A 14,041-nucleotide genomic window follows, 5' to 3' on the forward strand; every position below is an offset into this window, starting at 1 on the left:
TTGCACAATCTTGGCCACATGTGCTCTTTTAAGTGCTTAGCTAAATCTTCCTGAGAAACAGACAGTTGGCCCAAAACAAACCCCCACAACCAAATCAAATCACAAATCATGCAATTTAATTCCTGTATAAAAATGAAATATGCCAAAAACAAGCCTTCAGAAAGGAGGATGTGTAGGTGAATGAATCAGTCATTTCTAACCCTTGTCTGCAGTACTCAAAACCCTGACACATAGCACATATTCATGTACATGCTCTTTGGTATGCTACGTACCCTACTCCAAAAGAATTCCCACCACTCTGGAAGTATATTTCTAAAGAATGGGGCCATCCCTAGTCTGGTGCAAGGCCCAGGACATAAATGCCAAATTTCTAATCTGCTGGGGACTTCTTCCTCAGCTCTGCCCAGGCCCTTCCCTTTCCAACTCTTCCCCCAAGGTCCACCTCTACCATGCTTCTTCCTATCCTTGCTCTGCTGCTGCCCCTCCTTTTCCTGGTCCTGTCTCTTTCTGCTCCCACATCGCCTCTTGCTCACCCAGTTCTGCCCCTTCCCCTGAGCATGCAGTGCCCTCAATCATCTCCCTTTCCTTCCCCTCCAGGACTTCCTGATGATGCTGAGCAGGAGAAGGAATTGCTCATCAGTGGGGCCCACTGGTGAGCAGGGAGCCCGGAGGGAAAAGGAGGTTCTGGAGGGCCTCCCCAAAGTTTAGGCCACAAGACAGTTTTCCCAATTTGCCATATTGAAGGGATAGTTCTACTAACCACAGGGGGTGGAAGTCACTCCATACCAAATAATCTGTGAATATCAAAAGAGAGAAGGATCTTCCTTGTCACCGCTGATTTTCTTGTCTGCACTCTTATTCTAATTAAGTATCTAATCTATTTTGGTTCTTTTAACATGCCTCCTTGAACTCCTGTCCTGTTAAATACCCTCTCTTTGTGATGAATGAGGCTCACATTTCCATGAATATTAATGCTAGTTAAGTGAGGGCAGAAGAGACCTCTGAAAATGGGGGAAAATTTAGATTTATCAATAGGCATCATAGCTGCATAAAATATGTGACACATACCTTGTTTTATTTAGTCAGATTTATATGTTGTATTTGAATAAAATAAGTATCCCGTAAAAGAAAAATTCTTTGTCAAAATATGACAACTAGCTTGAGTGTGATGCTAATTGTTGGCTGGTATTTAAAGTAATCACTCACTATCTCCATAAATGTAAAGATAAAATGCTGCTTTCTGGCTCAGATATATTCTGCTGTACACATTTGGGCTTTTGACTTTCATGGCAGGTTCACTTGAGTGAGGAGTACAGAACTGAGCCTCTGAAATTTATTAACTTAGGAAACACCTCAATGCAAAGGGTTATTTAAAAAAAAATATCCCCGTTCTGCAACTTGATGAGAGTGGAGTGGGGTAGTAGATTGCAGCTGCATGGACAGTTGTTGTTTTTTATCAATAATGTTCAAGCTGTATCTCAAAGGAATGCAGCAGAGTTTAGTTGAAAGCGACTGCATATTTGGTATAACAGCCTATAACGTCTTCAACATGGGAAGATTTCCTGTTTGGCGATTGTAAAAACTGTTTGCTAATGACTTTTACTACTGAACTTAACTTAAAAAAATGTAGCGGAATAAATCAAAGCCTCATTCCTCGTAAGTCTGTTCATTTCTCAAGAGCTGCTGAGCTTAAATAGTCTCACTATCAAACTGGGCATGTTACTGCTTGTTTTGATAGTCTTAATTTATGCTGTCTTCCAAAAACCTCTTTTGCTGAGACATCACATTCTTTGTCTTTAAAAGCCCACTCTAGAAACCTGATAGCGTTCAGAATGATCCAAGCAAGTAATGAGAACCGCATGTGTTGTAGTAATTGCATTTCAGATCATTTCTTGCTCTAATTTTGCCACAGTCTGTGCAAATCATTATTTTAAAATTATCGTTGTAGGGGATGCTGGACTAAGAATGTCACTGCTGGTACAGAAAAATGGCTGTGAGCATGAAACTAACAGCTGGGATATGTAACAGAATCAGCTGCCCCTTACCAGGCACCCCCTCATGGCAAGGGGTGACCATGTAGAGCTTTGCATCTGTTTCCCCCTTGTCAGGATCTCTTACACAGGCTCTCCACACTTTTTCTGTAACCAGAGAACGATCCATGCAGGTAGAGATTTTTTCACAGAAAGTCAGGGGCAGCCTGTCCATATAGGCAAACTGGGCAGTCGCCTAGGGCGCCAAGTTAAATGGGGTGCCAAATGGTGGCGCAATATCCTTGAGGGGTTTGGAGGTAGGAGCGCCGATTGCATGGTTCGCCTAGGGCACCAGTTGCTGGCAGCTAGTCTAGGGCCACCCCTGCAGAGAGTAATTCAAAATAAAATTCAAACTCCCAAATTGACTTCCAACAGACAAAAGTTTCTTTTCCTGCTTCCAGGTCTCCCAGCCTGGAGAATTTTTGTCCCCTCTCCCCTGCTTGCTCAAGGTCTCTCCTGACTGAACATGCTACTACCAGCACCTCCTGGCTGGAGTTTTAGTTCTAAAACCCAGAAATGTGCACTGTCCTTAAACATTTCCCCTCTGCCCCCGCTGTAACTTCTGGCTGGTCTTTATAGGAAAATCACCTGGTTCCTCTCAGGTGAGGCTCATGTAAATATTATGGGGGCTCATCTTAAGGTAAGCCGAATCCAGCTATGTATTTTGCATAGCTGTATGGCATACCTTAAGCCGACCTGCCTGGTCCAGTGCAGACCAGGCTTTAGAGAGCTGAAAAGGGAATTTATAAAATCGAAACTAAATAATTTATTAAAGGCTTTTCTTATATAAGACTGGTATTTTGGGCACTTTTACCTCTCACTTTTTTTTTAAGTCCTAAGAATGGCTAAGACAGAAGAGTTATTTAAGCTGAATATATTAATTTATGCTTTTAAAGCAGGCAGCTGTACATACTAATTCCATTTACTGACTTATAAAACTGTAGATCATGCATTTCTATTACATGTTTTATGCCTTTTGGGAAAGCTTTTATAAGAAATATGCTTTTTTTCCCAAGGAAAGTGATTGATGTCGAACAGAGCTTTGTGGAAAGATCTGTTTTATTCATGGCCAGGCCAAAACATTAATCTGATCAGTAGCCCCTAATCAAACCACATAGTGCATTTCTCAGAAACATTTGTTTTAGAAAACAACATTCCTACAAGAATCAGTGCCAGTGTTTCTATTTTTTACATTTACACCAAGCAAGCCATGCATATGAATTAACTATAGGCTACCTGAGGACTTTGTCTTTTTTACTTTTTTAATTAAAAATTAAGTCCTGTAAAGTGGTTGCTTGAGCTCATTGCCACTGTAAGTTCTGCTTCAGACTTAGTAGGGGATGTTAAGAGACAAAGCCAAACCTCTTCACTGCACTGAGGCATTGAGCTGCTTAAGTGAAGGACAGGCAGCCCCCAACTTGCTACGCAATCGGTTCCTGGGGAAGCATTGCAAGTCGGTGGCATCGTAACTCGAACCCTCATTTACGATAGGTGTTGTGCGCAGTCATAAATGCAGGCCAAGGACGTAAGTTGGGAGGTTTTGGCCCCTTCCGTACTTACAAAAATGGTTGTAAGTGGGGTGCGGGGGTCGCAACTCAGACGGTCTCATCTCGGGGGTTTCCTGAATTTTCTGTCCCCTTTCTCCCATTCTCTCCTCTTAGAAATATATGCGAATCATTTACTTCTGTTTAAGTGTCCAAGTTCTTGGACATAAACTGGGTCAGGGTTACGAGAGAATTTCTAACTATAGAAGAGAGAAAGTGAACATAGTCAAAGCTGCCTAAGATAATTGAATGCCTAGTTGCCACAAGGAATTGGGAATCCAGCTGCCACAGGCTACTTTGATGATCCCAGCCTAAATGACTTGTTGATGGTATGAGGGAGGATATTGATAATTTGTAATTTTATCCATTTGGCATCAATATATAGCTGTAGCTATAATGGAGAGGCCTATAAAATAATTTAGGATATTGGAGATGGATCCATAGCAAAAGTGTATTCTTTTATGAGTCATTCATTTTTGTAATTGGGCTTTGCTCTTTATTTTTTTTTTCTTTGAGGATCATTCAGACAGCCCTCTTGGTGCAGCAGTAACCCTGGCTCATGAACTGGGCCACAACTTTGGGATGAATCATGATACGCTGGAGAGGGGCTGTACCTGCAAAGCATCTACTGATAAAGGTGGCTGTATCATGAACCCCTCTACTGGGTAAGTGCTAACATTAATAAGTGTTAGTTAATTGGGAGGAAATTATAGTATAGTTTATCAGCTTGGGAAGCTTTTGAGCACTCTTATAATATTTCAAATAATATTTTATTATTCTAAAATTACCAGTTTGAGTATTTACCAAAATATTTAATCTCTGGGACGATTCTTATCCCTGCACCCTGAAATATTTTAAAGCTTTGAGGCTGTGGATGGTAGATGAATGATCCCTACTTGGAAAATATTCTTGGAACAATAGAAATATCAAAAGAAAGAGTATACAAAGAAGCACAGAGACATTCCTTAGGCTTGCAGTATATGTATTCTCTTCCCATCCATGCCATCTAATTTCTGTTAGTTTAAGCACGGTGTTACAAAACTATAAAGGAAGAAAAGAACTACAAAAGGATAAAAAATATAAGCTTTAAAAAAGGATCAGCCCCAAAGAAGTCTTTATTCAAGAGATACAAAGGGTAGGAAAAACATGGGTTGGAATGGACAGGCTCCTGCAGCCTTTACTTTGGGGTCACTAATGTAGGTGTATAAGGAAGGAAAATGTTTGAGGCTTTTTTGCTTAAAGTGATTTAATTAATTATTGCCATCTTCTTACCTTGAAGAGTTTAACATTAAAAACTTGTCTTGGAAATTATTTCTTAGTGGAAGCAGTCTCCTGGGATCAGAAACTTAAACTCTGTTGGATCTATCGTTAATGAGCTTCCCGTAGCTTTTAGTCTTCAAAGGTGCCTGAAAGATGTGTATGCCCCTTTTGTATGATCAAGAAATGCTTTTTAAAGAGTCAAACACTTCAGTAAAGTATATTTAGCTTAATATTTAATATAGAATTATGGAGCAAAAGAACAACATGCTACCTCTGCTTCTCTGGAGATTCAAATATAATCTAGGAAAAATATATGTCCCAAGAGTGGGGCTTTTTGTGATAAATTGTATCAACAGAAAGTGTCTAATAATGAGGCATAATTTCCTTTCTAAGTTTGTCTTTTAATTATACTGTTTTGCCTTTTTCAGTTCTTTTAGGCTATGTCTAGACTGCAGGCTTCTTTCGAAAGAGGCTCTTTTGAAAGCATCTTTCGAAAGAGCCTCTTTCAAAAGATCGCGTCTAGACTGCAGGCGGATCTTTCGAAAGAGAAATCCGCTTTTTCGAAAGAGAGCACCCAGCGAGTCTGGATGCTCTCTTTCGAAGACGGCCTCTTTACATTGAAGAACGCCTTCTTTCGAAAGAGGAACTTTCGAAAGAAGGCGTTCTTCCTCGTAAATTGAGGTTTACCGCCATCGAAAGAAAAGCCGCGTTCTTTCGAAATAATTTCGAAAGAACGCGGCTTGAGTCTGGACGCAGGGGAAGTTTTTTCGGGAAAAGGCTACTTTTCCCGAAAAAAACCCTGAGTCTGGACACGGCCTCTAAGATAAGTCCTTTTGAGACAGGAAAAATGATAAAAGGCCGTGTGATGTGGGGCTGCAGAGAAGTGGCCCAGAGAAGCAGGCAGTGTTAGAGTAGGTGGATGAGCAGTGAGAGGCTGCCTCAGCCCCAAGTAGCGGGCGGGCCCCGGTCCCCCACTTTTCCCCCCCTGTGTTTCACAGTGATGAAAATGGTCTGGATAGACTATTGCTTGCCTCTGGAATAAGAGGCTAGATTGAGGACTGCAGTGAACTCCTGAGGCAAGTGGCAAGACAGTGGGTTGCTGTTCCCCTGGGAGAGGAGGGGCAATAGCACTGTAGCTCAGTCAGAGGGCTGTGCCCCAAAGCCGATGCCAGGGATCAGGACAGACAAAGAACCGAACAGGGATCAGACAGAAGTGACGGTGGTGAGACACCCAGTAGTAGAGGGAGTCATGGGAAGTCAGTAGAGCTAATTACCACCATGACTGGCAGGAGGCACCATAGCAGTGAGTTGAACCCTGTGACAGGCCCAGATAGCAGATCTGGAGTTTTAGTGAGTGCTGGGCATAACAAGAATGTGCTGGAGCCAAAAGGATAGAAATAATTGTGCGGCCATTCCTGTGCTCTAACTTTATCGACTTTAATGCCACTGGCATAATTATAAATTGGAAGACAAAGCATTGTATAGTTAATTTTCCTCAGTGTTTCAGTGTTTAACCATGCACAGCAAACCCACCTTTGCCCTATATCCATAAGGAGGTATTCACTATGGGGGCATGTCAATGACAGAAAGGGGAAAAGGTCTAAAAAGTGACCACCTTCAAGTCTACAATCCACTTCTCTTTGTGTCCTTCTATAGGAGAGGTACAGTTCACTTTATAGTCTGCCCCCCAGTCCGCTATCAACTTGTTTGGTATTCAAGTAACTTTACTACAAAAATTAATTATTTGGGGCCTGGAAATGTCTCGAGTTTCAAGAATAAGGCATAAAAAGCCTTCACGGTTGGCAAAAAAAAAAAGCTGGCATATGCAGCAACCTAGCCACTTCATCAGTCTGTGCTAACCACATCACTTTCACCACAGGGAGTGCAGGTGGGGATCAAGAACCTTCAAGCAGCAGATTAGTACCTACCCTGTACAATAGTAGCCAACATCAGAGGGAAGAGTTGTATTGGGGAATTTTCAGGGGTGCTACTACTGCTGTCTGGTGCTGATTCTTGAAAAACCAATGTTAGCTCCTCTGTGGCATGAGCTGATCTTAACTTAATAAATAAGTGACTAAAAGGGGATTCAGAGAAGAGTGATGAAGCAGATCAGGAGGCTGAAGTGATTGGCTTGTGAAAAGAAAGGATTGAAGTGGGTAAGTACATATCACCTGGCTAACAGGAAGTGGTTTAACATCAAAGAAGACCAGGGCTGAACACAAGGGTACAGCACGAAGAAAAGGATGAAATCAAGAAAGGGGACAATCATTGAGTTGTATGTGTCTGTGGCTTTGTCTCCACTTTGTGGAAGTGTTTGAATCCTCAGCTTTTGTAAATCTGAAAAAATGGAGATTATGAAACAAGGCAGCATACTGTCCGAATTCTACATGAGGTTTGAAAAAAATATGTTGATTGCATATTCATTTACTGCTCAGGTTTGGAGAAAACTTAAAAAAAAATCCATCCCCTATCATGAACACAATTTAACTAAGATTGAAACCTATTACAATAAGACAAGAAAGAAGGTGAATTATGGGAAGAAACAGATGGTGTAACCCGGGAGAGATCAAAATATTACTGGGTTAGAATCTGTTTAAGTTACTCTCCCAAATCAATTTAATTGGCTCAGTCTCGATTTTGTTGAAAGAAAAAACTCTCAGGAGGGATTCTTTAAAATGCTGTTTAAAAAGAGCATCAGAAATGCAAAGTATGTTTTCATTTCCTCTAGGCACAATTAGATATTCCTCACTCAGCACTGGGATGCATTGATAATAATTAAGGTTAAATAAAATTTTAAAGTGAAAACATAATACATTTCTGTGTTGATACTGCCAGGTTTCCATAACTCGCCTCTCTCCCCCTGCTTTTTCATGAGAGGCTAAAAGAGACTTTGCTATGAAGATTTCATGAATACAGGTTCCCCCTGTTCGCGCCACTACTGTTAAAATTGACTGATTTCTTTATATCATCAGCCTGACTGTCCAAGTTTTATTAGATCTAGAAAAATTTGCTCTGGCTGAATGTTGCAAATGAATTTTCAGTGTAGAAATAAAGTTGTTTTGAAAATGTAACCCTGTTGTGTATTTTGAGAGTGGGATTTATTTTGGTTTGGTTTTGGCGGGGCAGCTCCCATATGACTGAAAAACAGCTAAGTTAACCTGCTGCAATAGAGAGGGATTATAATGACTCCCTGCTCTAACTTTGGTGTCCAAGTTTAAACACTGGGTCCTATATTATTCTTTCTTTTTTTTATTGGTTACGTGTCTGTATTTCTGCTGCTGAGAGGAAATTTGTTGTGGTTTATATGCATACATCTAGCCTGCATTCTGCATTCTGATTATTGATGCAGTTTGTTGCAATGTTCTCTGTGAGGCTCTAACGTGCAATTTAGATTTATTTTCACTTTTTTTTTTTTTTAACAAATCTTGCCACATTTTTGCATTGATAATTCTCATACGTTGTGGTCTCTCTCTTTAAACTGGGTCATTCTGTGTTTTTATTAAAAGCCATAGAAATGTAGCCGTGTTAGTCTGGGGTAGTTGAAGCAAAATGCAGGACAATGTAGCACTTTAAAGACTAACAAGATGGTTTATTAGATGATGAGCTTTCGTGGGCCAGACCCACTTCCTCAGATCAAATAGTGGAAGAAAGTAGTCACAACCATATATACCAAAGGATACAATTAAAAAAAATGAATACATATGAAAAGGACAAATCACATTGCAGAACAGAAGGGGGATGCGGGGGGGTGGGAAGGGGGAGGAAGGAAGGTAAGTGTCTGTGAATTGCTGATATTAAAGGTAGGGAGAGTGGGATGTTTGTGAGTTAATGGTATTACAGGTGATAATTGGGGAAACTGTCTTGGTAATGGGTGAGAAAGTTCAAAGACTTGTTAAGTCCTTGTTGGCAAGTGTCGAATTTTAACATGAATGACAGTTCAGAGGATTCCCTTTCAAGTGCAGATGTAAAAGGTCTTTGTAGCAGAATGCAGGTGGCTAAGTCATTTAGAAAGTGTCCTTTCTGGTTAAAGTGGCAAGAAACTGTTTTCTCTTTGTGATCTTGTCTGATATCTGTTTTGTGGGCATTAATCCTTTGGCGAAGTGTCTGAGATGTTTGTCCAATGTACATAGCAGACGGACACTTTCGGCACATGATAGCATAGATTATATTTCTGGATGCGCAGGAATATGTGTTCTTGATCTTATAACTCACTTGGTTAGGTCCAATAATGGTATCAGCAGAATGAATATGTGGACAAAGCTGGCAACGGGGTTTGTTGCAAGGGAAGGTACCAGGGTTGGTATTAGTGTGGTATGTCCTGTGGTGGTTGGTAAGAATCATCTTGAGGTTAGGTGGTTGTCTATGGGAGACTATGGATTAATGCCCACAAAACAGATATCAGACAAGATCACAAAGAGAAAACAGTTTCTTGCCACTTTAACCAGAAAGGACACTCTCTAAATGACTTAGCCACCTGCATTCTGCTACAAAGACCTTTTACATCTGCACTTGAAAGGGAATCCTCTGAACTGTCATTCATGTTAAAATTCGACACTTGCCAACAAGGACTTAACAAGTCTTTGAACTTTCTCACCCATTACCAAGACAGTTTCCCCAATTATCACCTGTAATACCATTAACTCACAAACATCCCACTCTCCCTACCTTTAATATCAGCAATTCTCAGACACTTACCTTCCTTCCTCCCCCTTCCCACCCCCCCGCATCCCCCTTCTGTTCTGCAATGTGATTTGTCCTTTTCATATGTGTTCATTTTTTTTAATTGTATCCTTTGGTATATATGGTTGTGACTACTTTCTTCCACTATTTGATCTGAGGAAGTGGGTCTGGCCCACGAAAGCTCATCATCTAATAAACCATCTTGTTAGTCTTTAAAGTGCTACATTGTCCTGCATTTTATTAAAAGCCAGATTTTCAAGTGCTCAGTGCCTGCCATTTGGGGCCTGATTTGCAAAAGTTCTCAGCATGCAGTAGTTCCCAGAGTGACACTTCTGGCCATATTTTCAAAAGAGGATCGCACCCAACATGAACCTACCTTGCTGAACTTTTCTGGCCTTTTATTTAGGTATTTAAATGGAAGTTGAGCCCTTTGAAAAATTCTAGCCACAGTTACTAAGGCTAATTATTACACTTGTTCTCTTAAAAATGATGACATGGATAGCAATATGAATTATAAAGGTGGCATGTTTGCCTGATGAACTATCTGAATATCAGATTCACTGTTGTTACATAATACGTCTTATGTTCTCTTATTTCCGATAATGTGCTGGCAGGGGGAGGGGGCTGCTCTTCCCCTCTTTTCTATTGCCTGCTAGTATTAATGAGAATGTGCATCAGAAGAAGTCTGGTAATAATATAGAATTTATAACTCATCTAAATATATATTTGCATGATAAATTGTTGGTTAAGCTCACTGGAGGATCCATTCTGCTCAGTAGTGTCAACTCAGAAATTTCGAGGGGAGCCTTCTTAGTTTGTCATCTGGGTTTTGTTTTTATGACTGACATAGAACAATAAAAATTAAATAAAAAAACTACACTACTACTGCTAAAACATTTAAATTAAAACTCATTATCAATAATAATCTAGAAATGCTTAAGACTGTACAGGCAGTCCCCGACTTACGCGGATCCGACTTATGTCGGATCCGCACTTACGAACGGGGCTTTTCTCGCCCCGGAGCTCACGGGCGGCGGGTCGCCGCCCGTGTCCTCTGGGGCGAGAAAAGCTTCTCCCGGTCTCTCTGGTCTGCTGGGGGGGGGTCCAGCAAAGCCGCGGACCCCCCCCCCCCAGCAGACCAGGGGGACAGGAGCAAAGCCGCCCAGGCGGCGGGAGTCCCGCTGCCTGGGCGGCTTTACTCCCGGGCAAACGAGCAAAGCTGCCCAGGCGGCAGCTTTGCTCAGGTGTCCCTGGTCTGCTGGGGGGGTCCAGCGGCTTTTCTGGACCCCCCCATCAGACCAGGGAGACAGGAGCAAAGCCGCACAGGCGGCATCTCGCCGCCTGTGCGGCTTTGCTCAGGGGCAAAGGAGCAAAGCCGCACGGGCAGCGGGGTCCCTCCGCCTGTGCGGCTTTGCTCGGGTCTCCCTGGTCTGCTGGGGGGGGGAGGGGGCGCAGCTAGTGCCCCCCCCCCCCAGCAGACCAGGCTTTTGTTGTGGGATGCCTCGGGTAGAGCAGCTGGGGTGCTGCCGGGTTGGTCCTGTGGGAACCTACCGGGCAGTGCCCCAGCTGTTCTGTCCCAGTCTCCAGATTCAGCAGCTGTTGAAACTGATCAGGCTGATTCCAGGAAGCTGGGGGCAGAGCAACTCTGCCTCCGGCTTCCTGTAGTCAGCCTCTGGTCAGTTTCAGTGGCAGCAGCTGAATCTGGAGCCAGTTCTGACTTACATACAAATTCAACTTAAGAACAAACCTATAGTCCCTATCTTGTACGTAACCTGGGGACTGCCTGTACTTAACTTGCCCTCATATGTATTAGGTGTTCCAACACAATACCACTTGTTGGAAGAAAGAAAAATGAACCTCAAGAGAATCAGAGCACGGGGTCAGTTTTGATTCTGTAGCTACAAACATGTACACTTCTTCAAGCTTTCTGAATCTCTTGAGTCTGTAGAACTGAGCTATGAAAATATTCTTTCTCGTGAGATTTCCAGCAAGATGTGCCATGAAAAAGCATTTTAGCTTTGGTACCAATCTCGGCTTGAATCTGGAAGTGAAAAACCGTTTATCCCGACACTAAAGAATTTTTTTTAAATTTGGTCTGAAGTTTAGTGCTAGAACATGCGAAGAGTAATAATGGAAGTGGGACACAAATCAGCAGTTATGAATTAACTCTGAATTTCCTGACCTCCCTTGGGTTGTTTTCTATTGAGAAGATTTTGCTTTGCATTTCTCAGACCTGCTGTTTACAGACTCATAGACTCTAAGGTCAGAAGGATGTTACATTGCAGAGTCAGCGGACCCATCTGGAATGATATCTTTAACCATTTGAAGAAAATAAAATTATCTTTTAGATGTAAACAGACCCTAATTAAATTCTGGAACTGTTTATGTCTCCAGCACAGTCCTACCTGAGCTCTGCACGGAAGCAGACTTTTTTTTTAAAGTTGAATTACTGATTTAATAAATTGCTTGTGACAAAACTAGCTTTTTTTTGCCAGCAGTATAACTGCTGTTTTAAAATCTTGAGCAACATATTCTTATGCCTAGTAATTTAGTACATTGTATTCTAGATCTTCCTTTAGTAGGAAACAACCATGAGATTACAGCATAGACTTTTATCAGCATTTCTTTTAGCTTCCAGAAAATCTCTGTATACAACCATGAGACTATCAGTGCTCATTTGGCATCCTTATTATTAATTCATATTGCTGTCAAGCGATCAAAAAAATGAATCGTGATTAATCGTTCAATTAAAAAATGTAATCACAATTAATCGCGTGTGCTGCCCCTTTGAAATGCTGCGGCGGTGTTTCAGAGGGACAGCATTGTGGAAGCCCGGGATCAGCTGGAGTCCTCAGCTGACCAGGCTCAGTGCAGCTGCCCCTTTGAAATGAAGTGGCATTTCAAAGGGGCAGCACCGCAGAAGCCTGGGATCTGCTAGCACTGCCCCTTTGAAACACACCAGTGACGTTTCAAAGGAGCAGCGCTGCACAGAGCCCACAATCAGCTGGAGTCCCCAGCTGACCCCAGCTCCATGCTGCGCTGCCCCTTGGAAATGCTGCCCCAACGTTTCCAAGGGGCAGCACTGTGGGAATCTGGGATCAGCTGGAGTCCCCAGTTGACCCCGGCTCCGTGCAGCACTGCCCCTTAGAAATGCCACCCCAGCACCTCAAAGGGGCAGCGCATTAGAAGCCTGGGATCAGCTGGAGTGCCCAGCTTATCTCCAGCTCTGCATTGCGCTGCCCCTTTGAAGTGCCGCTCCAGTGTTTCAAAGGGGCAGTGCTGCACAGAGCCCAGGGTCAGCTGGGGACTCCTGCTGATCCCAGGCTCCTCATGCACTGCCCCTTTGATGCACCAGGGTGGTGCTTCAAGGGGCAATGCAGCATTAATGCCTGCGATTAGTGCGTTAAAAAAATTAACGCATTAATCCTGCCGAGCATTAATCGCAGGCATTAAAACACATCAATTGACAGCCCTAATAATTCAATTATATTATAGATACATTTCATTGGCTTGGGCAGGTTACAGTTCAAGTGCTAGTAGCATTAATTATAACAGGCTCTAGATTTTCCATTCCTCCTCAGCAATTTGTCACTGTCAGTGGTTAAAACACAGCACTGTGTAGCAGACAGTCTTTTAAATCAATTTAGTAGACAACATTTGTGTTGCTAGAGACCACAGTATTTTACTTATATGGTGCATTCCACATCAGAACCAGATTTATCCAGAATCAGATCATATCCAGATTCACAGCAGTGATTTTCTATAATTGCTTTGTCATGGACAAACATAAAACAAAGCCCCTAATATTGGGATGGTCTTGATAATATGGGGACTTTTCATCACCCTAGTGTAACCAAATCTGTACTGTTTTGCTAGCAGAGAGACAGTTATGTAAAAGTATAACTACATTTTGTCTTGTCAATATAGTGTACATACATAAAATAGCTTTGTTAGAGACACTTTTCCCCATGAAAGGTCATGATACAATATCTATATCTATATGCTAGTCTCTAAGGGTACGTCTACACAGCAACATTATTATGAAAAAACTAGCCGCATTTCAAAATAATTTAGTCCACATATATACAGTAGGCAATTATTTTGAAATAAAGTTGAAATACTGTCAAGCTGGAGGACTTCTTACTCACTCTCCTGTAACCCTCATTGTATGAGGAGTAAGGGAAGTTGGAGGAAGAATAAATAAGTGCTGTATAGACACTCAGAATTTTGAAATAAGCTATCCAATTGACATATCTCAGTTTGCATAGCTTATTTCGAGTTAAGCCCTCCTGTGTAAATACACCCTAAGGCTATACCTACACTGCACGGCTATTTCAAAATAAGCTTTTCCTAAATAGTTATTCCGGAATAGCTTATTTCAAAATAGCACATCTACATTGCAGGGAAGCCTCAAAATTAGTCCAAGGCAGGCTTCCCTAATGTAAGTGTGCTATCTGCAAGGCACTGGGAAGGGGCTATTTTGAAATAGCAGCAGTGAAGCATCTACACACACCTTATTTCAGAATA

At 42.0% G+C, this 14,041-nt stretch overlaps 1 protein-coding gene across 3 annotated transcripts in view; it reads left to right on the forward strand.

The window, feature by feature from the left end:
• Positions 1-14,041, forward strand: part of ADAM12 (ADAM metallopeptidase domain 12) — a 308,214-nt gene that overhangs the window by 220,712 nt on the left and 73,461 nt on the right. For all 3 annotated transcript variants that reach the window (XR_012905666.2, XM_025188248.3, XM_075935285.2), the window contains exon 11: positions 4,091-4,239. Coding sequence is in view for 2 of the 3 variants with exons in the window: in XM_025188248.3 (XP_025044033.2) it covers positions 4,091-4,239 (149 nt within the window). In the remaining variant the exon portion in view is untranslated. The remainder of the gene's footprint in view (positions 1-4,090; positions 4,240-14,041) is intronic.

The sequence above is a fragment of the Pelodiscus sinensis genome, chromosome 8 (assembly GCF_052426305.1).
Source record: "Pelodiscus sinensis isolate ZL-2025 chromosome 8, ASM5242630v1, whole genome shotgun sequence".
NCBI classification, from domain to species: Eukaryota; Metazoa; Chordata; order Testudines; family Trionychidae; genus Pelodiscus; species Pelodiscus sinensis.